This window comes from Choristoneura fumiferana, chromosome 14 (assembly GCF_025370935.1).
Source record: "Choristoneura fumiferana chromosome 14, NRCan_CFum_1, whole genome shotgun sequence".
Classification (NCBI taxonomy): domain Eukaryota; kingdom Metazoa; phylum Arthropoda; class Insecta; order Lepidoptera; family Tortricidae; genus Choristoneura; species Choristoneura fumiferana.
The window spans coordinates 13908901-13936404 of NC_133485.1; the positions used below are offsets into that span (position 1 = coordinate 13908901).

Sequence of the window (27504 nt, forward strand, 5' to 3'; positions counted from 1 at the left end):
ATTTTATTACTGGCCTTATAGGTACTACGAAGTGCAAAATTCGAACTTCGTATCTTGCCGTTCCGCTGACACATATTATTTAATACGAGAGTGAGAGGGATGGTACGATACGAACTTCGAATTTCGTAGTATTTAGACTTTATCCCCGGTTTTTCTCGCCTTAACTTAAGCGGTATCTTTTGGAACAATGAAACCGAAACTATCGATACGGAAATATATTATTATCAGTGGGCGGATAACGGATGCAATTTACGTCAAAATCATGTCGAACGATATACTTAATATGGATTATGATTACAATTGGTTTAAAAATGAGAACAAAGTTGAAAACTATTTAGATAATTTTAGTGTTGTAGTAATCGCATTTTTTTTTCAATATTATATATTTTCAGTGCATTCCTTTTATAGTTCACTGTCCACTTAAGTAGGGCAAATGACCTTTTTACATTACTTATTAGATAAATTATCACCATCACTCAAATTTCTATACATTTTAATACAATAATATTGATCGAAGTTTAATAAAAATCTTATCCATCTTTTACTTTCGTCACCATATTGTATCCATCATCCGCCCTTTAATTATTATGCACCGTAAGGTCAGGGTTCTTTGACCCTGAAGGGTAACGGTCCTTGGGATTAACTCGGTCCTGGTTTATTCTGCTTTGAGACTATGGTTCTTTGCCACGTGGTTGTTGTTCATTGCAGAGAGGTATCGTATTGCGCACCGTTTTTATTGCATGCTCTCCACACAGCTGCTTAAAATACGCAAACGGTGCGGAATCGCAGTGACGTGCCGTAAACGTCAGGACTTTACCATATGCTCTTCACCAAAAGTGACGTCACTGCGATTCCGTACCGTCACCGTTTTTAAGCAGCGGGCGGTACTACGTGCGTGACAATCTAAAGACAACATCAATTTTACGAATTGTAAATTTTGAGCAGTTCACAAAATTCCGTTCTCGAAATGTTCTAATCACTAATTTAACCTAGTTACATTTTGTTACCTAAAAGCGCTGAAATACTTCAACATTAAAAAATAAGCGATAGATAAATGAGCGTTCTCATAATTTCCGTGACGAGGAACCTGGGATTTCCATTAAAAAGGCTGTGTGAAAAAAAAAACCCTTTTTTACTGTCTACTTAGGACGATTTCACGGACCAGAGTAGACTATACAATGTATAACTCCAAGGTGCTAACCCAAGGTTAACTGTTCTTATCCATAACCTAAGATCAACGATTTCATTTTAACTCTAGCTGGACCGTGCGAACAAGTCTGAATTATAAATGTATTGTCATCGGACCATTGAATGAAATATTGAAGAATTTATTGAATTGAAGATTTTTGGACCTTTATTAGTAGGTAGCTGAAGAAACTACTTCTCTTTTTCGACATCACCAAGCTTAGATTTGCCCAGAAACCACCGACTTTCACTTTTACATGATATTTAAATCTAATCAATTGATAGTCTAATTCTAGCGCGAAACGTCAAGGTAACCCCGAAGCACCGCAAATATCGGACTGTTCTATTGTCATAGGTACTACATTTACATTCTCGCTTCGTACTACCTCGCCTCGTTCGTCTTCTCGTATCTCGCATGGCACACAACGGAAAATGAGTTTCTGTTTCACACCTCTGACGGGGTCGCGTTCATCATGCATCGTTTGACTCGAGCCCCAAAAACTGCTCCCAAGAAGCGCTAAGTGAGTCGCAAAATGCTCTTTGACATTCGCTTCCCGTGAACTGCCTCGCGATTCACCTCGTCACTCGCGCGCGAGTAAACAGCTAACGGTCTCATAAAGTATCTATGATCAAGCGCATCTGCTCTTTAACATGTGCCTCCATGTTGGCGAAGTCCGTGAGTGCCTCCTCGATCATCTCCACAAGGATGACGGGCCATTGGAGCTCGAGGGCCCGGAGACGCTGCGCCGCGCCGCACGCCAGTTCGATCGCGTGGGACAGTTGCCCGCGCCCGCGAACCCGCCAGCTCATGTCCTCCTTCAAAAAAGCCGAACATATAGGGTTACACACTATTTACACATTATTTATTTAAGATAGTACTTTTGGTGAATATCTGAGAGTTTTGACCGCTCAGGTCAACCGTTATTATCCTCCCACGATTAAAGTGGCACCTTTGATCAAACTAGATTGTCTACATATAAGGTACAATCATAATGTCTTGCGTTATCGTGGACAGTTTACTCGGTGCGTCATCTCATCAAACAATAATTTTGCTGAGAGGAGAATTTAACAATTGAAGACCGCTGAATATTGACCCACCCGGCTAGGGATCGGTTCTTTAGTTTATTTCCAACATACGGTGTAGATCAGTGACATCTGTTATCAAGTAGATATTACTAATGTATGTATTCCACATATTCGGCAAAAGGCATCAGTTATCAAGTTGCTAATAATGTATTCTAGTCTAGGTACATACTTTGCAAAACATAGCGTCATAAGTTCCGGATAAATCAGCCAGTTGCCAAAAGCTGGCGCCCCCAGTCAATACAAATGAAAATCTGTAAAATATTTTTCCGAAGAAAGGTCAATTTTTAGACCCAAAAAGCCTCTCATGAGGACCTTTTCTGCAGGTTTTCATTCACAGCACAGAGAGAAGCGAGCAATTGGCTCATTTGCATATAAGATTTCTATACCTAGCATGCGTATTTCACCGATTTTTTTTTCTAAGTGTAGCCTCCTCTTTGTTGTACAACACTCATTGCCAAATGTAAAGTACCTTTCACAATGAGATGATTTCAAAATAACAGCGATACTCGTATGTAGGTAAGGCATTTAAAAACTTACAGGTTGGCCCCTGTTTTTTGTCTACCTCTTTATCTAATAAATAAAGCACTACTATTTTAACTAAGTCAAATAATAATGTTCACCTGTGAAACATGCCCTTTTTTAAACTGCAAGGCTTCCTTCGCTATTACATCCCTCAAGGCAGGGTCGGCTGCTCTCAGCCAAGCCTTGGCGCTGACGGTGCTGTTGCCACTCCTCCCGAGTCTGACCAGCAACGGCTGCAGCGGGGCGTCTGGGAGTGCTCGGAGCACGATGTCACTGAGGCCGTTATACGTCTGATTGGCTGCCTTCACTTCTTCTTCAGTTACCTGCTTGAAACAGTGCCAAAATATCTTTTACGAAAGCAACAGGTGGAAGTTTCTTTATAAAAATTCATACGAAAGATCATATTGCGTTTTTGCAATACTTATGTACAGTCAGCAACAAAAATATGAATACAGCCAAAGTGCAAAAAATATGTATACACGACCTTAATGTTCAAGCAATAAAGGCCTGTATACATTAAGATTGGTTTTTTGGAATCTTTTTGTATTTTTTATTTCAATTCCAAATTTTTTGTTACTTGATGTTATGAGCTGTATACATATTTTTGGCACTTTAAACGTATGTATATTTTTGTTGCTGACTTTACCTACTTCACACAACTTTCTTCCCACTAGTTATTGCTCATTGTCATCTAGTACTTGCCTACCATTCATAAAAAATATTAAATAACATACCGCTTCATCGTTGATTTCCTTCAAGCCCCAGTGGCTCAGCCTGTATATCGCGTAATCCCGCCAAATCTTCCCGTGGATGGGGTTGCCTTCTGGCAAGACTGTCAGGCCAGTGAGCCCCCTCAGTTCAGCCAATGCATGGAGCTGGCCGAGCCACTGCAAGCCGGTCGCTCGGACTGACACGTGCGTCACGTTCGGGAACCTGGAAAACGTTACAAAGTAAGGGTTCAAATTAAACTATAATTTATGTGAACTCATCATCATCATCATATCAGCCGTAGGACGTCCACTGTTAGACCTCCAGTTGCTTCGGTTGGAAGCGGTCTTGTGTCCACCGTGATCCCGCGGCTACGCGGCGGTATGTGAACTCTTGATGGAAATTCAATGAAAGGCGCGTGTTTATACCTAGCAATGCATTTTTGTTGCGTATAAAAATGATCATATTTCGCTTGTCACTAAACGACTGCTAAACAGAAACAAGTATTTCATTCAATCAGGTTCCAGATTTCGGTTGTTTCCTGAAGGTGACGGAAAAAAATTCAAAAACAAGCCATTCTAGTTCACTGAAACATTGAAAATAGAGTTTGAAAAAAGTAATAGCGTAATCTTACTTTGCTTTCAATTCGGGCAGTGACTGCGCGACGGCGTTGAAATGGACGTAATGGAACGCAGCTCTGCTGACTGTTCTCGCTCTCTCCCAGTCCCAGTCTCTCGCCAGACGACGGACCGCGCCGGCGCCCCACGCGCTCACCACGCCATCGCCAACTTCTACCAGGTAATCTACTCCTGCAATATCATTATATTTATGTTAGTCTTTTGGTTAAGCCTGGTATTAATGAAATATCTTATTAACAATCACTCGGGTCAATCTAAAAATACTAACCTTAATACTAATTTAACATTACGACAACCTTGTGTGTTGCTAAGTCCAGCAGATATGCAAATATTCACTCACCTTGCTCTCTATCCTTTGAAGCTGGCATTGGTTTGGGCACAGGCTCAGAAGACTTCAAAGTAGCCAAACTCTTTCCTGATTTCACTCTGGCTGTTGACGCTCTATTGGCAGATGAAGCTCTTTCACTTCTCCTCGTTAGAGTAGCACTCCTCACCGTTCTGTTACTTAACCGGCTGTTCACGGAACCTTCTCGTCTCAGGATTTTACTATTTTGCTCGCTCCCTGACGTAGAACCAACTGAGCCAAGATTGGTGCTGCTAGATATATTACTTGCATTTTCACTCATGTCTGAGTTCTTAGCGATTGCTTTTATCCTACGGCTTTCAGGATCGCATACCGACTTGGACCTCATAGTACCAAAATTTGCTCGCCTCCGCACGGCTGTAGGCATTCTTTTGATTTGCCTTTTATTAGTGTCTTCATCAGTCTCACTGGATGATGATGGGAGAGAACTAAATGAAGAATCAATAACTGGATCCACGCTGGATATACTTTCCCACCTTTTTAGAACAGGCTCGGTGCCGTCACTCAGTCTTACATTTTCTAAAGATGAAATGATAGGCAGCAGTATTGGTGGAAGTCTCAAGTCACTGCTTGTTGAAGTAGAATGAGATGCATCTGTATCTTGAGAAGCACTTCTATCTGAGAAATTAACGCGTTTCTCAGATGGTTTTCGTGCTGTTGAGCTTCTTTGTAATTTTCTCATTGGCGATGGTGATTTAGGCAGGTTGTTGTCAGTGGTGGTTTTTGTATTTGTGTCGCTGCTGTGGTTTTTTGAGTCGGAGTCTTCAGTTTCACCCTGTTGCAGCAGCACCACGACATCCGGCAACGCAGCCATATGTAGGGTCTGAGTAGCTTCGTTTTGAGTAATTGTCGCTGCTGATGCCTCTAATACAAATTCTTTTTCTAAATCAACATTCTTCGTTGGACTCGTGATACTAGTAAAGCATTTGTTTTCCGACCTGGAATTGATAAATAATGAGTTTAACGTGCGACCTTTTTGTAACTGCTCCAGGCTGATTCTACTGTAATTGCGTGCATGCGAACGTGTTTCGGGTGCGCTAATTACCTCTAATGGGATATTAATTATGCCAGGGGAATTTATCGATCAAACCTGAGTAATTCCCAGTTGGTACGAGCGTTGTTGATAATCTGATCGCGTCGCGCTGCTTGCTGGGCCGACCCGCCGAGTGCACAGTAGGCTGCGTGCGCTGCCTCTTTATTTGTCCTCCACGCCATTGCAGCCCTCCTAACCTGGATACACATTTTTAAACATTTATGAGGAAGGAATACAAATCGACGGTACTAAGTTAGCCTCACTCTTAATGAATAAATTGATATTGGTCCACGAGACAAGACAAAAGTAGATACTATGATCTGTTTTTCACTTACTTGTTCGGTGACATGCATGTTTGTCAATGTTAAAAGATTTGGGAGATAAGACACAAGAAACGGCGTACAGTCGCCGCCTAGAGCTACTGGATTTCCATCCAAAGACACTTCAATAAGAGTTGTAGTTTCCGCTAGCGATGAAACGTCTTCCACACTGAAATTAACGATGAAAAATCTCTTCGAATCATTTTATGTATTTTTACTGTTTAGACTGTAAACTGTTTAGACTTTAATTTCTTACCTTTGTAAATCATTGTTGCCAAGATAAAGCTTTTGCAGTTTTGGCGTGTGCTGAAAACCTAGAAGCTTTCTCAGTCGGTTCCTTTTCAGGTTTAGCTCTCGCAAAGACACTAAACCCTGGAAATCAGTCTGTCCTATACATTTTATTTGATTGCCGGCCAAATTGAGCACTTTAAGCTCTGTCAAGCTCGACAATCCACTAACTTTACTTATCCTATTTCCATGTAAATCTAACACTTCTAGTTTTATGAGATTAACAAGTCCCTCTATCCTCTTTATCCTGAAAATTACAACAATTATTAAAGCAGAGATTCTTTAAATCATATCTTATAACAAAATCAGCGGGGCTTTTATGTGTAAGTAATACCTATCTATCTACTTTTCACCACCGACTAGTTTCCTTGAGTTTTCACTTTCATTAGTCTGTTGGTACAATAGAAAAGGTGCAGGCATGGAGAGAAGAATGGACTATATACAATGGGGAGTGTTCTGATGAATTATTCGGATTGTTGCCTGCAGCTAGGTTTCACTACCGTACTTCGCGCAGGCGTCAGTCATTTCATCCTCACCACCTTGATGATTGGCAACCTAGCACCGTCCGCTTTAAACGAAACTTTTTTCACGACTAAATTATGGAACCATCTTCCTGGGACAATGTTTCCGGAGCGGTACAACTTAGGCATCTTTCAAAAACGAGCTTATCAGCCTCTCAAAGGGCTTCGCGTTGACAGGTGTCCATGGGTGGCGGTGATTGCTTAACATTAGGTGACCCCTCTTATATGTATATATATAAAAAAAACAGATATACTTGCCTATTTTTACCCATCAGGAGAACTCTTAAGCTAAAAAGTCTTTCCAAGGAAGTTATCTTGTCGATTTGGTTGTCATACACGTCAAGGAACACAAGTTTTCCTAAATCTAAAGGAGCCAAGCCAGAAAGGCTGTTGATCAAGTTGTGCTGCAGTGAGAGAAGTCTCAGCCCTGGTTCGCCAACTATGTGCGGAATGGACGACAGACCCCGTCTGAAAGACGTCAACTGAATTATTATGTGCAGTTTATAGGCCTTTCTAAAATCCTATTTCATCTCTGACATAAGTAGCTGATTTAAACTATCAAAAATGTTTTTGGTACCAGGAATGGGGAATCTTGTATTTATATAAGTACTTAGAACCAAACAATTTCAAATATGGAGGACTCATAAAGTATTTAAAGCCAAAAATATAAAGAGATATTAGGACTTTACGCCGCATCAGATTTGTTAATAGGTAAGTACTTATACTTAGATTTTTTTTTAAACCGTAGAGTAGTATCTATACCTAACCTACCCACGACTTCAATTTAAATTCTTGTAACTTAACATTTAAGTAAATTATAGATAGGTAATGTCATATTACATTGAAAGAATAAATAAACTAAACTACAAACAAACTTGTAAACATGCAAGCTATATCAAAATTTGTTCCATTTAAAACTCATGAAGACCAAAGTATCTATTTCAGTTTTCAATAGGAGAATTTGTTGCGATCGTAGCCCGGTAGAAAAGAGGATGACATGGGAATAAAACCAAACTGCTCTACAAGGTGTACCTGTCAAGACTGATCCTGTCTGGTAGCCGATCTTTCTCCTGTGGAGTCCGAAAGAGCTGAACCTTGCCTTCCCCCACCGCCTGAAGGTTGACTGTATCATCCTTAGAATCCTCCTTGGGGACACAGTCACTGCTGCAACAGCGAAATATTGATATAGGTACTTACCTAACTACTTATATTATGTACCTACCTAACGTCAAAATTATCATGGCCCCCCCCCCCTCTATGTACGCCTATGTCAACGTCAAAGACCATCCGTCCTTGTCCCACTGGATTGTTTACCTTGTAAGTATGGTGTTGGAGCGGTGTATGACTGGAGCCCTCGGGTCCGCGAGCGCAGGCCTAATCTGCAAGAACAGGCGGCCATCTCCGCAGGCCGCGGGCTCCGCGCGTGGGCCGGCATCTAGGGACTGCGCTGACCGCCCCCTGGTGCGAAATGCTATTTTCCGTATCTTCAATAAAAATTAAAAATTATTCTACTACAGCTTACTGTTTCTAAAGTTCTCCGGGATAAAAGCTATCCTATTAATTTATCAATAAAAAAATACACCATTACAGTTAGAAAACTAATGCACTGTAAAATTCAAATTAAATACAAAAATACGTAAGAAAAACATACGAAAAAAACTAATTAGGGATTTTTGAACGTCGTCTTTGTCGCTACCCTAAAACAACGGAGCACCACACCCTCCGGAGTCTAAATGAGCTGAAATTGCTATTTGAGACTCGAGCGGGATGATGGACAGCTCTATATTATTATATAGCTGGGCTCCCTGTACCGCCTCGTGGACGTGCTCGTATATCTTCTCAGGCGTCGTCTTCTTGTCCAACCGACCTATGGCCTATGTCCTTCCCCGGGACAGGACTCGACTATCTGTGTACCGAATTTCATCTAAATCGGTTAAGCGGTTTAGACGTGATGGATGATGTAACAAGCAGACTTACAAACTATCACATTTATTTATTTAGTATAGTGGGATTATGGTAGTTAACTGGTTGCCAGCCTGTTTGAGGATATTGTGATTCCTTAGTGTGACAATTTTGAACATGAAACTACCGTGAGACTCACTCATATTAAATAGATTGACCCGGATAACTCACGTCTTAAATCGAGTTTAGCCCGACATGTTTCGGGTTTTAATCCGTAGCCTTTCCTCTTCGGAGCAACGCGACTCGGCGGCTACTGCAATACGCGCACCCCGAAAAGGGAAGGCTACGGATTAGCCCGAAACATGTCGGGCTAAACTAGATTTAAGACGTGAGTTATCCGGGTCAATATATTCCTTAGTGACAAGTTGAAACAAAAGTTAAATCGTAGGGTATGATTAGGTGCTACATAATAATATAAAAAACCCGCCAAGAGCGTGTCGGACACGCCCAGAATAGGGTTCCGTAGCCTCTACGAAAAAATTTCGTATTTTATAAAATACGGAATACGTATACGGAATCTTCCAAGTTTAGGTATATTTTATATCTTAGGCTGCTATTTATTCTTAAACTACTAATAATTCTCAAGCAAACTTAGCCGTTATAATGTTTGATATACTTAGGTACTACCATCCTGAATTATTTCAAATTTTTCCACCCACCGGTTTAGATTTTAGAGGGGGGGGGGACGCTCGATTTTCATGAAAATTTGCACTTTAAAGTTGAATATTTCGCAAACAGATCACTAAATCGAAAAATCGTCTTAGCAAACCCCTAATGGTTTAAAAGACCTATCCAACGATACCCCACACTATAGGGTTGGATGAGAAAAAAAAAATCACCCCCACTTTACGTCAATGGGGTACCCTAAAAAAATTTTTTTAATTTTTTATTGTACCATTTTGTCGGCATAGGTTACATATAATATTCGTGCAAAATTACAGCTTTCTAGCATTGATAGTCCCTGAGCAAAGCCGCGGACGGACGGACAGACAGACATGGCGAAACTATGGGGTTCCGTTTTTGCCATTTTGGCTCCGGAACCCTAAAAAATGGTGGAGCCCACTCCGCCCACTGCAACTGGTTAAAGGTTAGTACTATGTCGATAGCAGTTTTTTCAGTCTTTCACAGTGTGTTGAGCACTTATATAATATACCTAGATAAAATTAAGAATATTAAACATGGAACTACTTTCTGAGAATTTGTGATCTTTACTTCTAAAACAATAAAGACTTACGTTTCCACGGCTGAACGTGATCGGCATTAGACTTAAAAGTATTGTTAACTAGATTTCAAACACTTAGACAGGACTACATAAAAAATTGGCCCCATTAATACGATTGAGTAAAATAAGTCTATTCGAAAAGGCATTTTTGGTCCATTTTTATCAACATTAAATATCAACTGGTTGCTTGGTTACAGTATCAACGACCTTGAATCGATTTTAACGAATTTCCATTGAATTTCGATGAGTTGCAATAAAATACGAAGTTTGTGAGTGGCTCGGTGTGATAAAACATGTAGGTATTGTGTAGGTAGGTAGGTATGTACCTGCTTACCAACTATTATAGGTATGGTTTCATGTTTCTATAATAAACCTGTCTGTAGCTACCTAAGCACTTATGCCAAAGTAAGTAGGTATACTTACCTCCTAATATTATATTTATATAGTAGGTAAATACAATGCACAAATGTTATTGAGTGCTTTGTCTGAAGGTACACCTATCTATGAGTAGAAAACCAGTATTGCATAATTCAAAAGCTGTACCGTTTCTGATGAATTTTTCAACCGCCTTAAAAATATATTTACTTTAAAAATCTTGATAAATTATCAATGATATAATTTGATCGTGAGTTTTTAAGGAAGCGTACCTAATTACTGTAATAAGTTGTGTAAAATATTATTTCGGATAAGCTTCAAAACCTGTAACTCAAACAGCGTGATAGTGATTATAAGAAATGTCAAATAAAAAAATCAAAACAAAACACTGTGAAAACACCAAGAAAAGGCGAGTGAAAATATTTGGAGAACATCAAACAGACTAGACATTTAGTAAAGATTTCACTGTATGAGTTTCAAAAAAGCGTTAAAATTCTTTACTTCAATAAAATATATAAAGAAGGTACTCTATAGCACGTCTCCATTTGGCGTTAAGATGGTCCGATACTTCCCCAACAATTTCGAAGATTACAAACCGGGGTCCAGCTTGGCTATTTCCAAGGAGGAGATAAGTCCGCAGATAGATGATCACGTCAAGATTATTCTGAAGCGGCTGCAGCCGTCTCGTAAACACGTGGAGGGCGGGTTGTATGTAGGAATCGCCGGCGTCGCGTACATGTTCTATTACTTGAGCAAAAACCCTTTGCTTTCCGAAAACAAAGCCATGTACCTTGACAAGTGCCGCGATTATGTAAAAGCTATGCAAGAAACCTCTGCAGGCGACAAAACTTCCTTTCTTCTTGGAGACGCCGGTACCTATGCGCTCACCGCCGTCATAAAAAAAGAACTCGGAGACGACAGCTTTATCGATGCTCTCGGCAACTACAAGCAACTGTATAATAACTACTTGAATCCCAAATTTCTCAAATGTGGAGGAGATGAATTTTTTGTTGGACGATCTGGATACCTGGCTGGAGCTTTATGGATGGGTTGTGAGATGCAAATGCCAATATTCACTAAAAGCGAAATGTACAAAATCTGTGATTTGATTGTTGCCTCGGGGAAAGAGTATTCCAAGAAGCATAGTAGCCCGTGCCCTTTAATGTATCACTACTACAATACGGAGTATTTGGGTGCTGCTCACGGCATAAGCTTTATTTTGCAGATGTTATTAACAGTTCCAGGATACATACAATACAATTCCTCAGCTAGCAAGGATATTAAAGCAACTGTGGATTATTTGGTTTCCCTGCAGACTGAAGAAGGGAATTGGCCTTGTTGCATGGAGGAGCTTGGATACAGGGAACACAAGCTTGTCCACTGGTGTCATGGGGCTCCTGGCACTATATATCTCATGGCTAAAGCTTACCTTGTCTACAATGAGCAGAAGTATGTAGATGCATGTATAAGGGCTGGTGAGGTGGTTTGGAATAAAGGCCTACTTCTAAAAGGTCCTGGGATTTGCCATGGTATTGCAGGTAATGCCTATGTGTTCCTTCTGCTGTACAGGCTAACGGGTAACGAGAAATATTTGTACCGTGCAAAGTCATTTGCTGATTTTATGAATACAGAGGCATTCCTTGCTGACTCCAGGGTCCCTGATAACCCTGAAACCTTGTATGAAGGTACAGCTGGCACTGTTTGCTTCTTAGCAGATCTCCTTGTGCCGGATAAAGCCCAGTTCCCATTCCAGGATGTGTTCTCTGATTACCAAATTTGTGCAAATTAATGAATGTTGTAAGACTCCCTATTTATTGTGTCAAATGAAAGTTATTATTTATTAAAAGATTTGATCCAAGCAGGCCTTTCATTTCAAATTGCTCTAATCAAACTAAACCTGCAACTTGACAGCTCTCATTTTGTATTCAAAATGATCCGTTGACAGTAATGGTGCTTACAATTTCAAGTAATTTTCATTTCATTTCAAAGAAATAGGTACTGTTTATTGATGATAGTGTGTTCGGACATGGAGTTCACAGGATATGGTATTCTGTTAACCATACTCACAGCTCCTGAAATTAATCTTGTTAAAGATGTGTTCAAAAATAAAGAATTGCATTTCGGAACAATATTTAACTGCGGAAGTTCTGGAAATGCTATTAAAATTCACAAAGTCTTCAACAACAACCACCTTCGTATTTCAAGTTTCATCATCAATAATAATGCAACTCTGTACTCACAATGGGTACAAAAGGAAGGTCATAGAGTTGGGATAGTAACAAAAGTATGTGGAAATTGGACACATATGTCTGAGCTATTTGATTCAAAGTTATTTGACAGTTCTCTGTCCTGGTTAATATTTACTGATGATATCTCATCTACAACAGAAACTTTATCAACATATCCCATAGAAGTTAATTCAGATGTGACCGTTGTTCATAAGACAGGGAGTATCTTTAATTTATATGAGGTCTACAACACAGGTTTCTACTCTAATGGCCGTTTTCATGTCCAACCAGTTGGGTACTGGTGTTCCTCATTACAGTTGAAAAAGTTCAAGAGAACAGATATGAGCAGCGTCGTGTTGAAAAGTGCTGTTGTGGTTACGCATAGCATCGTAAATCAGACATTTGAAGAGTACATGGCTCGGTCTAAATGGGAAGTAGACTCTCTCCACAAACTTAAATATTTTACGCTGTTGATGTACTGGCGGGAAATGTTTAATTTTAGGTAAGAACCATGCTAATAAGGCCTAATTTCTATTCTTCTAAAATTTGTTTCTATAGGAATATCATCTTAGTCTACTCTCATGACTACTGTATATCTATTATGATTGGTTATTTGGAGTCTTTTTGTATTTTTTATTTCAACTCCAAACTCCAAATTTGTTACTTTTGCGGTAATCCCGTAAAACCATATCGAAAACTGAAACTGAGACATAGATGTACAGAAAAACCAGAAAGAGACTGCTGGGAATCGAACCCAGTTCCTCAGTATTCCGTGCTGCGTGCCATACCCCTACACTACCACTGGACTGGACAGGAGTACAGACACGAATTTCTCCAATGCAACCATATCTCAGGTTGCTTATTTCTACTACGCTACTTAAGCAGCAGCACTAGCGACATCTCTATTTCGCTCTCATCGAGATACGTAACAAACTTTCGACAAGAGGTGTCGCTACTAAGCAATCAAATTATGATTGGTTATTTGGAGTTTTTTCTTTTCTTTTTTTGGAGACTAGTGTAAGGGTATGGCACGCAGCGCGGAATGCTGAGGACCTGGGTTCGATTCCCAGCGCTGGTCTCTTTTTCTGGTTTTTCTGATGTCTCAGCTTGTATTTTCGATACTCTATATCTCGCAATTTAATTATATTTCCGGGATACTACTATTGCTATACTTATTCATACAAAAAAAACTGAAGGACTTATTGGGGGAGAAAAGTTCTCGAGTGGCGACCACGAACTGGATGGCGAAGAGTTGGCAGGCCTCCCACTAGGTGGACTGACGACATTGTGAGAGTTGCGGGCAACCGGTGGATGCAAGTGGCGAGTTGTCGTTCATTATGGCGTTCTGGAGGAATCCCTTGTTCAGCAGAGGACGTGTTCCGGCTGATGATGATTTAATTTGCAAATTGCGATAAGCATTTTGTTCAGTCGCTTAATTTACTTTTTATGATTCATTTTATAATTTTGGGCTGTAGTTAGCGTACGAGTTTTTTGAGCGCATTGTATGGAGCTAGCGTTGATATATTCTTGATAATTTTGGTTTCATACAAAAGTCCTATTTGCAGTGGCGTAGCGTGGACTAATGTAGACGTGGGCGAAGTGGTATCAGCGAGGCCCCTTTTCTATGGTCGCATCGCATTTAAAGAGGCCTCGTGAGGCCCTTTTAAGTTCGAGGCCGTGGGCGAGGGCCCACTCCGCCCACGCCTAGCTACGCCACTGCCTATTTGTATAGTATTAGGTACAATTCATTTTGAATCGCCGTGGTTGGTGCCAACCAACTGAACTTTTGTATAAAACTGAATGCAGAAGAAATTACGCGACTGACGCGACTCAACTCAAAAAATTACGCTCGTCGCCTTAACCCGTAATGATAACTGTCTTCACGCCTCGTGTTCCAGTTTCGAGCTGATCCGCAGCAATTCGTGGGGCTACCTACGCAACGGCAGCTTCGACGGCTTGGTGGGCACCCTGCAGCGACGCGAGACCGACGTGGGCGGCACACCAGTCTTCATCAGGGCGGACCGCGCTAAATACATCGACTATGTCTCGGCGACGTGGCCGTCTAAGTAACTGAACTTCGATTTTACATTGTACAAGCCTGGTGCCCGCGATTCCGCCTGCGTAATAGTACATTGTGTCTTAAGGGCGGTAAACAAGGAATTTTGAACGAGAGTATTAGAAGCCCAAAGTTGAACACTGAGGGCTTTTATGAGTCGATGTTCGTAATTCTAGTACCGCCCGTGCGACATACAATGTTTTTCATCACATTTGCGAGTAAAATTGTATATTTGTAAAAGAAAAACTAATATTTTTTCAAAAATTGCCGATACCGCTGGCTACGCTCTTGGCAGCGCCAGCCTTCTCCCCCATGCAGTATCACACTCATTTACCGACCTTGGGCTTCATGACAAGAAAATTAGTATGGGCAATGACTCATTTACCGACCACGGGTTCGAGAGTTTTATTTGGGGGGTTGCAACCAAGGTAGCCTGCATGTTTCGACACTGTTTACAAGCAAGTGTGGTGAAAAATTCTTTTATCGCTATCCCACGGGAACTATGCAATTTTCCGGGATAAAACATCCTATTCCCTTTTTTAGGATTTAGGACGTTCACCGGGCATAACATTGGCCGTCCTACGATGATGGATGATATTATCTACTAGTTACTTGGTTTATTATCTCATTTTTTATCGCTTTCGAGTTGTACTTTTATAATGACTTAAATTATACCGGTCCTCTAATTGTCGGGAAATTTAGCACTTTTCTCACAAATTACCTAAGTAGATAGCTAAAATAAGTTAATATTATCTATTCTACAGGCCCTGCTTCATATTTCGTCACCCCAAGCACCCCGGCGGCTTTATCACCATCTACACGCGGCCACTCTCTGACGAAGTCTGGTGGTGTATACTGGCGCTCCTGTTTGCCGCGAGCTTGCTCCTCTGTGGACTTCTCCGGCTGAGGGTTGTCCGGGTGGAGGGAGAGCAGGCCGATTTATCATTGAGCCTCGCCTTGCTCTCTGTATGGAGTGCCGTGTGCCAACAGGGTAAAGTTTATGTAATTTATTGAATCAAGTGTTAAGTACTTTGCGGACAAACAATTAACAGTACAAAGAATACCTACTTGAGAACAGCTAGATACAGGCACCTATCTGTTATACCCTGAACTGCCTGCCTGATAATACAAATATTATCATCATCATCATCATCATCCCAGCCTATATAAACGTCCCACTGCTGGGCACAGGCCTCCTCTCAGAACAAGAGGGCTTGGGCCATAGTTCCCACGCGGGCCCAGTGCGGATTGGGAACTTCACACGCACCATTGAATTGCTTCGCAGGTTTGTGCAGGTTAATAATACAAATGATGATGATGGTGATAATACAAATATAATAATAATAATAATTACCTTGCTCACCCGCGGCTTTATGATAGCTGTCTATGCAACAAACGTATGTTCACGTAGCCTTCTCCACACTCAAAGAACACACATGATACACCATGACGCGTTTCCGGACAACCACAGTTCAGCCTCAAAGCATACACAAACCATCACAGCATGGTAGCACGTGTGTTGTGTAATCAGAAATCAGTAGAACGTTTGTATCGTCATATTTGACAAATTCCTAAAGACCGAGAAATGTAGTATTTTTGCCCCGGGTGGTACTACACCTACTCCTACTACTTTGTGTGTAGGTACTGGGCATATTATAAGGGGCGTTTTTTTCCAGGAATGGCGGTCAACCGCCGCGCGTCATCAGTCAAGTTGGTCCTATTTACTTCATTCCTGTTCTCACTGACAGTCTACCAGTACTACAATGCCGTGGTAGTTTCCACGCTGCTCCGAGCACCACCCGTCACCATCAGGACACTGTCCGACTTACTGCAAAGCAAGTTGAAGGCAGGAGTCGAGGATGCGCTGTATAATAAGGATTATTTCAGGGTTAGTGTTATTAAACTGAAGTCGCATTTTCTTTGGAAACCTAATATCCTTAAGCTGAGGCCAGATGAACGTAATTTTTTGAGTTGCGAGTCGGGTAATTTTGGTTTCATATAAAAGTCCTATTTGTGTTAAGCTCATTTTGCGTCGCCGTGCGACAAACTGGACTTTTGAGTAACCAAATGCAACAGAAATTACGCGACCGAAAATAAACCAACAACTCGAAAATTACGTTCGTTTGACCCTTAGACGGACCCATTATGACTATTTTAGCCCATGTCACAAGATAGCGCTTTTAGAACGCGGCGCTTCTCATCGAACACTGTGAAGTTTTCAAGGGCGTATCCACCCTTGTGGGCACCATGGGCATGCCCACATTGAGACCGATAGGCCAATGTCTTGATGCGCGGCAAAAAGGAAATAATCAAATCCAAAAGTCGTTTATGAGACATCAATCCATGATTCTTAATGAGCGAGTTCGTACTCCGACTCGCACTTTGCCGATTTTCGGGTGACTGTGACCACCACGTAAAACGTAGTGGTTAAGTATATTCTCTTTGGTGACCACAACCTTTTTTGAAGGTTGGATCCGTTTTGAGGTCGAGTTGATTCGAACTTAACCTCATAAGCCGAATGTACTTTATAAAGTACAAATTGTTCATTGAATAAAGAATTCTAAGAATATTGTAATAATATCCAAAATGACAAAGCAGGTCAACCACGTCTAAGTAGGGCTTAAACGCTAAGTTTGTTAAAAAATGTCAGGACTCAGGAGGTTAAAATAACACCAACGTTTAACGCGATACGTTCTATAAACTCTTGTATCATCATCATCATCGTCATATCAGCCATAGGACGTCTACTGTTGGACATAGGCCTCCCCCATAGACCTCCAGTTGCCTCGGTTGGAGGCGGCTTGCATTCACCGTGAACCCGCGACTTTAACCAGGTCATCCGTCCATCACGTTGGTGGACGTCCTACGATGCGCTTGCCGATCCGCAAAGCTCTTGTATGAACCTTTTAAAAGTGCCTACATAAATTTGTAAACCCTCTTCCAGCGTACCACGGACCCAATAGCGCTGGAGTTCTACACCAAAAAGCTCGCCGCCGCTCCCTCCTCCAGCTTTCTCCCCCCCGAGCAAGGCATGGCGCTGGTCAAGCGCGGAGGCTTTGCCTTCCACGTGGACACAGCATTCGCTTACCCCATCATCAAGCGAACGTTCACTGAACGTGAAATCTGTGAACTGCAGGAGGTGGAATTGTATCCGCCACAGAATATGTTTGCCGTCTTGAAGAAGGGGTCGCCTTATAGGAAACATTTAAGTTATGGGTGAGATTAAGATTGTTTTTTTTTTAATTCGTCTGGCCTGATGGTATGAGATCACCACCGCCCATAGACACCTGCAAAACCAGGGGGATTGCAGATGCGTTGCCAACTTAGAGGCCTAAGATGGGATACCTCAAGTGCCAGTAATTTCACCGGCTCTCTCACTCTCCACGCCGAAACACAACAGCGCAAGCACTGCTGCTTCACGGCAGGATTAGCGAGCAAGATGGTGGTAGCAATCCGGGCGGACCTTGCACAAGGTCCTACCACCTGCAAATTAGATAAGAAAGGTAATTAAATAATATGTGTTGAGACAACCAGTCGTGATTCAACAGTCTAGGTGCTCATGAATCAAGACGTTTCATCTACTGATTTAACGCTGCAATCTAATCAGCTCCTACCCTGGGGTTCGAGCAAGAGGAACAGTCGCCCTAGGCGTCAGATGGCAAGGGGCGCCATTTTCCTGTGCAAAATAAAATTTCGATGGCGCTTTTTAGGGCGTGTAAGCGTTGCAATCTCCCTCTATCTTGGTAAACGGCGGCGCCGGCGGATTGGAATTTCTTCTCCATTAAAATACATATTCTTTCAGAATACGCAAGATGTACGAAGCAGGGCTGATGCAACGCCTCAAATCCATCTGGGACGAGGCAAAGCCCCCGTGCGTGCGGACTCCCGATTCGAGCGTCTTCACAGTAACGCTTCGGGAGTTCTCAACGCCGCTTCTACTGCTCTTTGTGGGCATGGTGATCGCCGTTCTGGTGTTTGTGGCCGAACTTCTGGTGTTTAAATTGCGTAACGATGGGAAGATACGGTTCACGCATTGATCTTCTAATTAGATTTAGGAGGCCTTTTTGGCGGACGCGAAAGGCGCGGCCACATGCAGGCGCTCGACGCTCGTTTCCAGCGTCAAATTTGGGCACGTCACATATAGCGATAAAGCTGAAAATGTTGAGCTTTATCGCTAAAAAAAAAGCCTTTTCAATTTCGAAAACACTTATTTTTTTAATTCACTCCAATTTATTTTATTTTTATCACTACCACGACTGCCAGTAAAGGAGGTTAAGAAATCAGCTTCCACCAAGACTATTCCTGCAAGCAGCCATCTTGACGCTGTCGTTCGACGCTGCGACTTGACGCTGCTTTTTTGAGGCGCGGGAAATTCAGAATAGGGTCACGTGACCAGATTTATCGCTGGAAACGAACGTCGAGCGACTAGCATCTGGCCGCACCTGAAGAGCTTCGTCATTTCCAGGGAGGTGGGGTGAAAGTATTTTGTTTTAGTTTACATTTGAGAAATGGCAGAAAAGTTGTAGTGTGTGTATAGCCATGGATTATAATAGTAGAACAATTGAAATAACCAATATTATTTAAATCAGTTTTATGTTCCAGACACAGTTAAGGGTGTTCCTTGATCTCACAATTTTTGGGATCGCGAGCTAGCGAGAAAGCACGACCAAGCCATAGAAAATGAAAATTTACAACTCTTTATACTTAACCATATAATTGGGTGACCAAGGAGCACCTTTAGTCTAAATTACACATAGTATTAAATTAACAGTGTTGTTACTATTTATGCTAAAAATAGTAAACTGCAAAAAATATTTTTTTTCCAGTTTTTGGTATCTGAAGCTAAGCGTTTCAGGTTTTTTTTATTAGGAAGTAAATACTTATCTAAATGCGTCAATAACGTATGGATTGAACGTATTCATAAATATACTAAACTATATGACAGTGATAAGGTTTTCGTCACCAAAATTTACATAACTTGATAATAAAATCAGCCACTCATTAGCAACTGTTTGTTGTGACATGTGTGAAACTCCTAGCAAATTATTGCCCAAGTTTTAAAAAATCTGAAAGGTTTAATTTCCTACATGAAACAACTTTAAATAACCGTCAGATCATCGACGTTTTGATTGAATAAAATTCTATTGCGTACCCTCGTGGCCGTAAAGAATAGATAGACATAGAATAGAATACTTTTGATTTTATGACCTGAGCAGAGGGCATCAAATACAGTTTTTGTTTACCATAAACTAGATTGTAGTTAGAGAATTGGATGAAACTGTGACAAACAAAATACGTACGTTTTTCTATAGCTTTATCTCTTTTGTGCTATAATCGACAAATATTTTCATGAACTAAAAAAACTCATCAGCACCAATATCTGAAGCAACAAAGGGTGCATAAATATTAAATATCTCATACGACTCTATTTCTAGGGTCGTGGGACGTGTCAGATATTTTTGCACGCTCCGCTGTGGCAGATATTAATGCAGCTGACTGTACTCCACTGTAGGTGAATGTTGTCTTTTTATCAATATGTACTTACAGTACAACTAAAATGTTAATGTCGCTCGGGACTCGTCGGTTTTATTCGTTTTCCTGAAGATTAAAATGAGAAAGAAAAATAAAACCCACCTTTTTCTTTCGAGTTCCGAACAATATTAGTAAATTGGTTTCAATGTAATTGGTTCCAATTCACGGATATAATATGTCCGTCGTTTTGGGTTGCGCAAACGATAAATGGTGACATTTACCCTTTTGAAAATTGTGTTTTACCATTAGTATTTTTAGATTTTTGTTTAAAACCATATTTGGCGCCTGTCTAAACGCTAATATGTCGATATTTTATACAAAATTAGTTCAATGTTTTACCCCAATTTAGAGTTTTTAAAAGTAAAAAACTAGCAATAGAAGCTAATCTATACATAACAGACACTTGTATGCAAAATTATTGTGTACAAAGAATGACCAAACTTGGTTGATAGTTACACTGTAACTTGGCTTTGGAAAAAAACTACTTTCTGCCAAGTTTCTTGCGCTGCACTCATAGCAATGATGTTAACTAAAAACTGACATGCGAATGAACCCTCTGCGGCCTATTTGCATAATAAACATAAGTATCTATCAGGCGTCATCGATATAGAAGGAAAAAGGAGTTTAGCAATTATGAAATTCGGTCTAGCCGCGCCGCGAGCTATCTACAACAGAAATAGAAACAGGGCCATTCGAGAACGCTGAAACTGCAAATTTTTGTTTCTAAGCATAGTCTAGCGAAAAAAATACTGAGCGTCGGACATAACAAGAATCTCCCTGCGAATAAGCTTTGCAAAAGCTATCTTACCTTTTGCTAAAGCAAAAGAACATTGTCTACTATTTTTTTTCTAGCCTCTTATATTTTCAAAGAAACTTGTATGGATGGTCCTTTTGTTATATGAATACGGCAGTATTTAATAATTTACAATGTCAGTTAAAAATAAGCCCATCTACGCTCGTCTTCAGAGTGAAGACCTATATGACACGTATACACATTGAGCTCAGGATGACTTCGTCCACAGTCCCTTTTCGCCACCCTCTTAAATCGTCCTCATTCTCATTTTAGTCTACTGTTCTGATTCGCCAATATTCCTACATCGTCACTTTCTTGCGTGGGCCACAGTACCACCTCGTCAACAGTCTTATTTCGACTACAGTGCTAACTCGTCAACATTCCTATTCTGACCACAGTGCCAACTCGTCAATATTATTGCATCGTTCATTGAGACACGTCTGGTAAATGTGGACGAGTTGGCACACCAACTCTGTACCAACCAAGCGCGACCAAGTAGTACTGTGGTCGATAAAATTGGACGAGTTAGGAAGGTGACGACTTAGGAATTGTAGGCTGACGATATAGCATTGTAGATTTAAGAAGGTGACGAAATGGGACTGGACGAAGTCATGTTGAGCCACACATTGCAATACGTTCATCCAGAAAACTGCAGAATTCCTCAAAAGGGGCCCTTGTAAGCTGTTGAAAAGAATAATAGTTGACTATTAAAGTGTTTATTCGGTTGCGGATGATTAGTTGTAACGTCTAACTAGACACGTCTTGCTCCGGCGGGACGGCGTGTGTTCACCGCTCTTCCAGCATAAGCGTTTCCTGCGGGTAAAGCTTCAGAGCCTTCAGTGTACTGCTATGAGATTCTGCCGTTAACTGTTGAAAAATAATTAACATATTAACCGCTACTATCAGGTTTGTAAAAGTATTTTCAAATATTTTAAATACTAAAGTGCGGGGATGGATGGATGTTATATAATGACGTGTGACGCTGCGTTTCCATCAGAGATGTGAGAGAATGTTCCGAGGAATGTTCTTCATGAATCAATAGAAACGCTTAATTTATGTACACTAGTACTAGCATAGCTCTAGTGGAAACAGCTGAGCGGAGCAATGACATCTCTGGTAGAAACGCAGTCTTGACCTTTTTCAGGACACTTTTACGAATCGAATTTATATCAGAATACTTAGCTACTAAAGTGAATAATATGTATGTGAGAGACACTTTACTTCACCATAGTAGGGTTAAATCCCTGAAGTACTGAATGGATTTTGGTTGAATGAGCTCGGGACCATTTCCGGTAATAATAGAAATATAAAAACAATAGTATCACTTACGTCTCTCCTAGGCCAGCTAGAGATCACCTTGTAGTTTTCCTTCGGGAAACCTTTTGAAGCGAGGAAGTCAAATAATCCCTGGAAAAGAAAATATAAATAAGGCATAAGTGATGTTATAGGAGTTCGCTTAATCATTAGCTTAGGGAGCGTTGAAGTATTACGTAACGTAAATTGGAAGGGGGGAGGGAGGGGTCTTGTAAAACGATACGATGCGTTATAAGGGCGGGCGGGGGTTAATACTTGAACGCCGCCTTTATAAATAAAACAACTATAATACTCAGCAGTGGGATGTATATAGGCCGATAAAATGATGATAAAAGTAGATAGATCGTTACAAGTTAAGCTAAGATGCATGTTAAAAACAATTAATATTTGACGTACCGTGAGCGTATCATCGGCGTGGAAGCGTCGCTCGAGACTGTCGTCGTGCGGGGGCGGCAGGCGAACCCTGATCCGGGACACCTCGGCAGCACCTTCGGCTGGTTCCGCCGGCACTCGGGCTTGTGCGCGAGCGCGTTCCGACTGAGAATGCATAACGATGAATAATAATAATAAACGTTTATTGCAGACCAGGGTCCATAGATAGTTAGTAACATGTTTGCTTTATAGGTGTGAAGGTCCGTTTATACCTACAGGCATTGAGCGTGCCAGACACGTGCCATGGCAGGCAAAATAATATTAATTATATTAAGTGTCTGCCGGCGTCTGCGCGGCCGTGTAACGATAGATATAAATACGTAAATAGACACTGTATAGAAGATTATTATTTTTTCTGCCACGGCACGTGTCTGGCACGCTCAATGTCTAGATATAAACGGACCTGTCTGCGCGGCCGTGTAAAGATAGATATAAATACGTAAATAGACACTGTATAGAAGATTATTATTTTTTCTGCCACGGCACGTGTCTGGCACGCTCAATGTCTAGATATAAACGGACCTTTACACTTCACATATCTCGACTATAGGTGAAAAACTTAAGTCAATTTTACTCACAAATGTGATGAAAAACATTATTTGTCGCACGGGCGATACTGGAATTGCGTACATCGACTCATTAAACTTCGACTTCGGACTTATACTAGACTCTTGTTTGTAATTGCTTATTTACCGCCCTCAAGACACAATAATGTACTGTTATTACTTGTTGAGCTTACCGCTTTCTTCGCCTCTTCGAGTTGTCTTTCCGATTCCGCTCTTTCCAACTCTTGATTCTTTTTGAGCTCCTGTTGCCTCTTTATTAGCTCTTTAGCCCTGTAATTGATTGAGATGACGCAATATGTTAAGTTAAATATCACACACACATTCTCATTTCGACGTGTTTTTTTTTGAGGCGTCTCACACAATAGGTATCAAGTAAAAAAAAAAAACTGCTAAGAGGTAAATAAGAGCAACAATTAAATCCTTAGTACTAAAATTGCTAAAGCTTATAGTACTTTTCGGGTAGGATGGGTACGGTGAAACATGTCATTAAGCAATTAAAGGGTTGTGACCTTTGTGACAATGTAAATTCGAATCGATTTATTGCGATTCTCGATTAAATAATATGCTAAGGTGTGTAATTTATTTTATTAGTGATAGTTTATATTCTTAACTAGTTTTTGCCTGCGGCTTCACCCGCGTAGCAAGTGTTTTTGCTTGTCTATCGGGATCTCACAAACCATGCGGTCTTCTTTGGCACTATATCAAAACTAATAATGGTAAAAAAATGAACAAAAACCGTAATAACAAAGTAACAGTTCAAAACATCAAACAATACGAAACACTCTATACAAAGACGCATATAAGGACGTTCGTTCTCTTACTAATTTGACAGATGATGCGAGTCAAACGATTTGACAAGATTGTGGAATCGATTCGGTCGATTAGCAAAGTCAATAGAGTTCCGTTTTACGCGATGAAAGTTGACGAGTTTAAAATTATTACGAAATCTTTTAAGCTATAGAGATATTTTTTTGTTCTTTCGGGATTCAAGTATATATATTTTTCAAAATGATTGGCCTGAAACGTTCATGGCGTGGAATGGAAAAAACGCAAGTGTCACCGTACCCATCCTATCCGAAAATTACTATAGATGTCAGGGGAGAAAACGTCAATTTGCTGCCCTCCCCCCAGTGCGTTGCCATTTCCTGTATCTTATTATAGTCTACGAGTGCCTATAAGGCCTTTATCACACTTGCGAGTAGCGAGCGTATTTTGTATGAAGGCGATCACGCAACGAGTTCGCCAGAGTTGTAAACGCTCGTAACTCGCAAGTGTGATAAGGCCGTAAAGAGACGTGAAATACTAACCTATCAGCCTCCAGGCTCTGTTGGTAAGCCTCGTCCTGCTCGAGCTTGACGCGCTGTCTTGCGTCCCGCTCGCGCTCGAGTCGTGCGTCCTCGTCGCGCTGCGCCGCGAACCGTTCCAACGCCTCCACAAGACCGCCCACTAGTTCTGATACACCCACGTTGCCTGTGCAAATAATAAAGGCTAAGGTTTTTTTCAATTCCTCAATAAGATAATGGCTTATGCAATATCAGTGGCGTAGCGTGGGAGTCAGCCGCCCGGGGCAGAAGAAAATTGTGCCGCCCTCTTACCTAAGTACCCTATGGTACTCATTCTAATCGGTCCGAATTGTAGGTGCGACATTTATTTGTTATGGAATTATCATCATCATCCTAATCTATACACGTCCCACTGCTCCTCCTCCTCTCAGAATGAGAACACTTGGACCGTAGTTCCCACGCGCGTCCAGTGCGGATTGGGAACTTCGGGAATTGGGAAAAATTTATGGTATTTTGCCGCCCCTCTAAATGTGCCGCCAAGTTAAGTTTAGGTTAGTTTTATTGAATTGTCTGACTCACCGTTGATGACGGAGTAGATCTCAGTGTTGGAGCGCACGCGCATAATGATGACGAGCGCCGGCAGCCGCTCCACCGGGATGCTGCGGATCGTCATGCTGGCCACCGGGCCCAGGGCCACCGCTACCGAGTTCAATAGCCTGACAAAACGATAAATGTTTTACAAACAAACAGTAGGTAACAAATATATCTATATAAATAATACAAAAATTATAGCTAACACCTCATAGATGTTTCTAAAATATTACATTGTAAAACTAGCTGTTTCCCGCTACTCCGTCCGCGTAGAAGTATGAGAAATAGTTTACGTCCTATTTTCAGACCTACCGAATATACCCAAAAAAAGAACAAAAATCGGTTAAGCCGTTTCGAGGAGTTTCGTCACAAACATTGTGACACGAGAATTTTATATATTAACCCCATTATTCATAAAACTTAACAAGCCTATGTTAACTAACAAATGCTTTGTCCCTTTCTAACAAATACAAATGTCGAAGTGACAGATAAGGACAAACGAATTTTAGCGGCATTTTAACTAAAATAGGTTTGATTGTCGTTTATGAATAAGGGGGTAGAAGATTAACTCTATGCGAAAGACTTTTAATCTAAGTTAATTTTATTCTTATTTTTCTAATCGGACGCGGGGCTCCTAGGTCACGCTGGGCAGTTGCCTACATTGCCTTCATCATCCATAGACTATGGAGATACGGCTTTGCGGCAAGCCATCAACAACATCATCATGTCAGCCGCAGGACGTCCGCTGTTCTTTTTTGTGTTGAGTCGCCTTAAGGGCCAAAGATTATTTACTTCATTTCAGTTTTCAAAATTTATATGAGGTACTTTATAGGAGATGGCGGCGTGCAGTCCTAGGACCCATTATGGATGACTCGGAAGGGAGGGCCCAACAGTGCCGGACTCTCACCGGCTGAAAAACCCGGCCGCACGTCCCCAACTCTCAGGAGCTTTAGACGTCCAATGTTAGACATAGGCCTCCCCCATACCGGGTGTGGCCTGTAATACGAGCAAAAAATTAAAACATAGATCGTCCTCGTCAAACTGAAACACATTAGTTCAGCGATTTTTTTTAAATAATGGAGACTTTTTATTATCCTACAACCAAACTGACGGCCCTCTTGTTCTGAGAGGAGGCCTGTGCCCAGCAGTGGGAAGTATATAGGCTGGATGATGATGATGATGATGAAACTGACGTCGCCTGTCACGGTACAAACATCAAGCATTTTGCTTTACATTGCTTCTTCAAATAAACTTAAAAGTGTAATAAAAATAAAAATAAACTAATTATTTTGGAAAGTCGCTGACTATGGTACTATTCATGGAAAAAATCAATTGTGTAACAAATGTGGTGACTGACATTGGACACTTGAACTGACGACTGGCTGACTGACTGACTGACGTTGGCTCTGTGGATGTGAAAGCTCTTTAAGATACTTCATCAGCAGTAAATAATTATTTTGAATTTACTCATATTTCATTATTTAATGTTTTCCTAAGTTTAATTTTTAAAAATGGCGAATCACGTATTCTCTTATCCTGTTTAAGAGTCATTCACAATGTTTCCATGTCCTTTTTAAATATAAATATAATAGCATTTTCACGAGTTTTAGAATTAGGTATATCTTCAATATATATACCTAAGGTTTTTTCATACAAACTTACACTCCCCTTATACCCCTTTTAAGGGTAGAATTTTTTAAACTGGTGAAACATGTATATCCACTTATATTTTTGACGTATATTTTTCCCCAAGGTTTATGATGGAGTATTTTAGAATTGAAAGGGTCAGTGAAAATATGGATTAATTTTAAGATTTTTTTGCTGCTTAAGTAGCGTAGTAGAAAAGGCAACCTGAGATATGTGTGCGCATAGGAGAAATTTGTATTTTGACTCCTGTCTAACGGTGGTGTAGGGGTTATAGTACGCAGTACGGATTGCTGAGGACCTAGGTTCGATTCCCAGCGCTGGTCTCTTTTCTGGTTTTTCTGTGCATCCATGTCTCAGTTTGTATTTTCGATATAATTTAGAAGAGGCATTTTTAAATTACAGATAAGACAGGGAAATGAGAGTAGACACAGGGAAGTGATTCAAAATGATTTTTTGTCAACAATGGACTCCACAGTAAATTGATACTAGTAAATAGAAATCTACATAATTTCTACTATAATACTTTCTTTTATCGTCCAACTAGTGTTTTACCCACGGCTTCGCACACGTAAATCATTAGGTCCAGCAGCTGAAATACCGGGATTTTTAAAAATTGCGTGGGAATTCCGAAATTAAATCGTTGTTTCATTGACATTACATTAAAAACAATCATGGTAAATTTATGACTCTAAGCCCAGCGGTTATTAGTTCGAAATTTTATCCCCTATCTCGTGGGAATATCGAAATAAAAAAGTAGGCTATGTTTTATTCCAGATGTCAAACTATCTCCATACCAATTTTCATGACAAAGCTGAGCGGTTGTTACTTCAAGATTTTA

General features: G+C 40.8%; 4 protein-coding genes across 8 annotated transcripts in view; 2 read left to right on the plus strand and 2 right to left on the minus strand.

Moving 5' to 3' along the window:
* Positions 1-84: 84 nt before the first annotated feature.
* On the minus strand, positions 85-10131 carry LOC141435238 (uncharacterized). Of its 3 annotated transcripts, XM_074097893.1 has the most exons (13): positions 9862-10131; positions 7980-8149; positions 7698-7829; positions 6924-7133; positions 6316-6391; positions 6113-6240; positions 5872-6025; positions 5594-5733; positions 4480-5441; positions 4136-4310; positions 3528-3726; positions 2892-3116; positions 85-2001 (listed from the first exon to the last, which is right to left on the minus strand). In XM_074097893.1, the coding sequence occupies exons 1-13, from the start codon at positions 9886-9888 to the stop codon at positions 1798-1800; spliced, it is 2802 nt and encodes a 933-aa protein (XP_073953994.1). In that variant the 5' UTR covers positions 9889-10131; the 3' UTR covers positions 85-1797. The 3 variants fall into 3 exon arrangements, with proteins under 3 accessions (XP_073953994.1, XP_073953993.1, XP_073953992.1); XM_074097892.1 differs by having other exon boundaries at positions 6113-6391; positions 7698-7826; XM_074097891.1 differs by having other exon boundaries at positions 6113-6391; positions 9862-10130.
* LOC141435241 (ionotropic receptor 75a-like) lies at positions 9632-20113 on the plus strand. 3 transcript variants are annotated; one of them, XM_074097898.1, is made up of 7 exons: positions 9632-9714; positions 12744-12954; positions 14351-14518; positions 15273-15499; positions 16185-16396; positions 17453-17724; positions 18311-20113. In XM_074097898.1, exons 2-7 carry the CDS (start codon positions 12794-12796, stop codon positions 18543-18545), a joined length of 1275 nt encoding a protein of 424 aa, XP_073953999.1. In that variant the 5' UTR covers positions 9632-9714; positions 12744-12793; the 3' UTR covers positions 18546-20113. The 3 variants fall into 3 exon arrangements, with proteins under 3 accessions (XP_073953999.1, XP_073953998.1, XP_073953997.1); XM_074097897.1 differs by lacking the exon at positions 9632-9714 and adding an exon at positions 10212-10254; XM_074097896.1 differs by lacking the exon at positions 9632-9714 and having other exon boundaries at positions 12445-12954.
* LOC141435243 (lanC-like protein 3) lies at positions 10551-12082 on the plus strand. The gene has a single exon (XM_074097899.1). It carries the CDS (start codon positions 10694-10696, stop codon positions 12011-12013), a length of 1320 nt encoding a protein of 439 aa, XP_073954000.1. The 5' UTR covers positions 10551-10693; the 3' UTR covers positions 12014-12082.
* The window catches only part of casp (Fas associated factor casp), an 18622-nt gene continuing 10200 nt past the window's right edge, over positions 19083-27504 (minus strand). The window contains exons 11-16 of the mRNA XM_074097894.1: positions 25008-25144; positions 24453-24615; positions 23319-23415; positions 22544-22684; positions 22163-22240; positions 19083-21700 (exon numbers count right to left, since the gene is read on the minus strand). Coding sequence (XP_073953995.1) covers positions 21620-21700; positions 22163-22240; positions 22544-22684; positions 23319-23415; positions 24453-24615; positions 25008-25144 — 697 coding nt within the window. The 3' untranslated portion in view covers positions 19083-21619. The remainder of the gene's footprint in view (positions 21701-22162; positions 22241-22543; positions 22685-23318; positions 23416-24452; positions 24616-25007; positions 25145-27504) is intronic.

Excerpts from the sequence above, each read along its gene's own strand:
- LOC141435238 (XM_074097891.1), bottom strand. The coding sequence starts at position 9,888 with ATGCCGATCACGTTCAGCCGTGGAAAC. Across the intron at positions 7,830-7,979 it reads TCCAACACCATACTTACAAG|CAGTGACTGTGTCCCCAAGG; the intron begins GTAAACAATCCA and ends TCGCTGTTGCAG. Across the intron at positions 6,392-6,923 it reads CTCCTGATGGGTAAAAATAG|GATAAAGAGGATAGAGGGAC; the intron begins GCAAGTATATCT and ends TGTAATTTTCAG.
- LOC141435241 (XM_074097896.1), top strand. The coding sequence starts at position 12,530 with ATGTCTGAGCTATTTGATTCAAAGTTATTTGACAGTTCTCTGTCCTGG. Across the intron at positions 15,500-16,184 it reads GAGTGCCGTGTGCCAACAGG|GAATGGCGGTCAACCGCCGC; the intron begins GTAAAGTTTATG and ends GTTTTTTTCCAG. Across the intron at positions 16,397-17,452 it reads ATAATAAGGATTATTTCAGG|CGTACCACGGACCCAATAGC; the intron begins GTTAGTGTTATT and ends ACCCTCTTCCAG.
- LOC141435243 (XM_074097899.1), top strand. The coding sequence starts at position 10,694 with ATGAGTTTCAAAAAAGCGTTAAAATTCTTTACTTCAATAAAATATATA.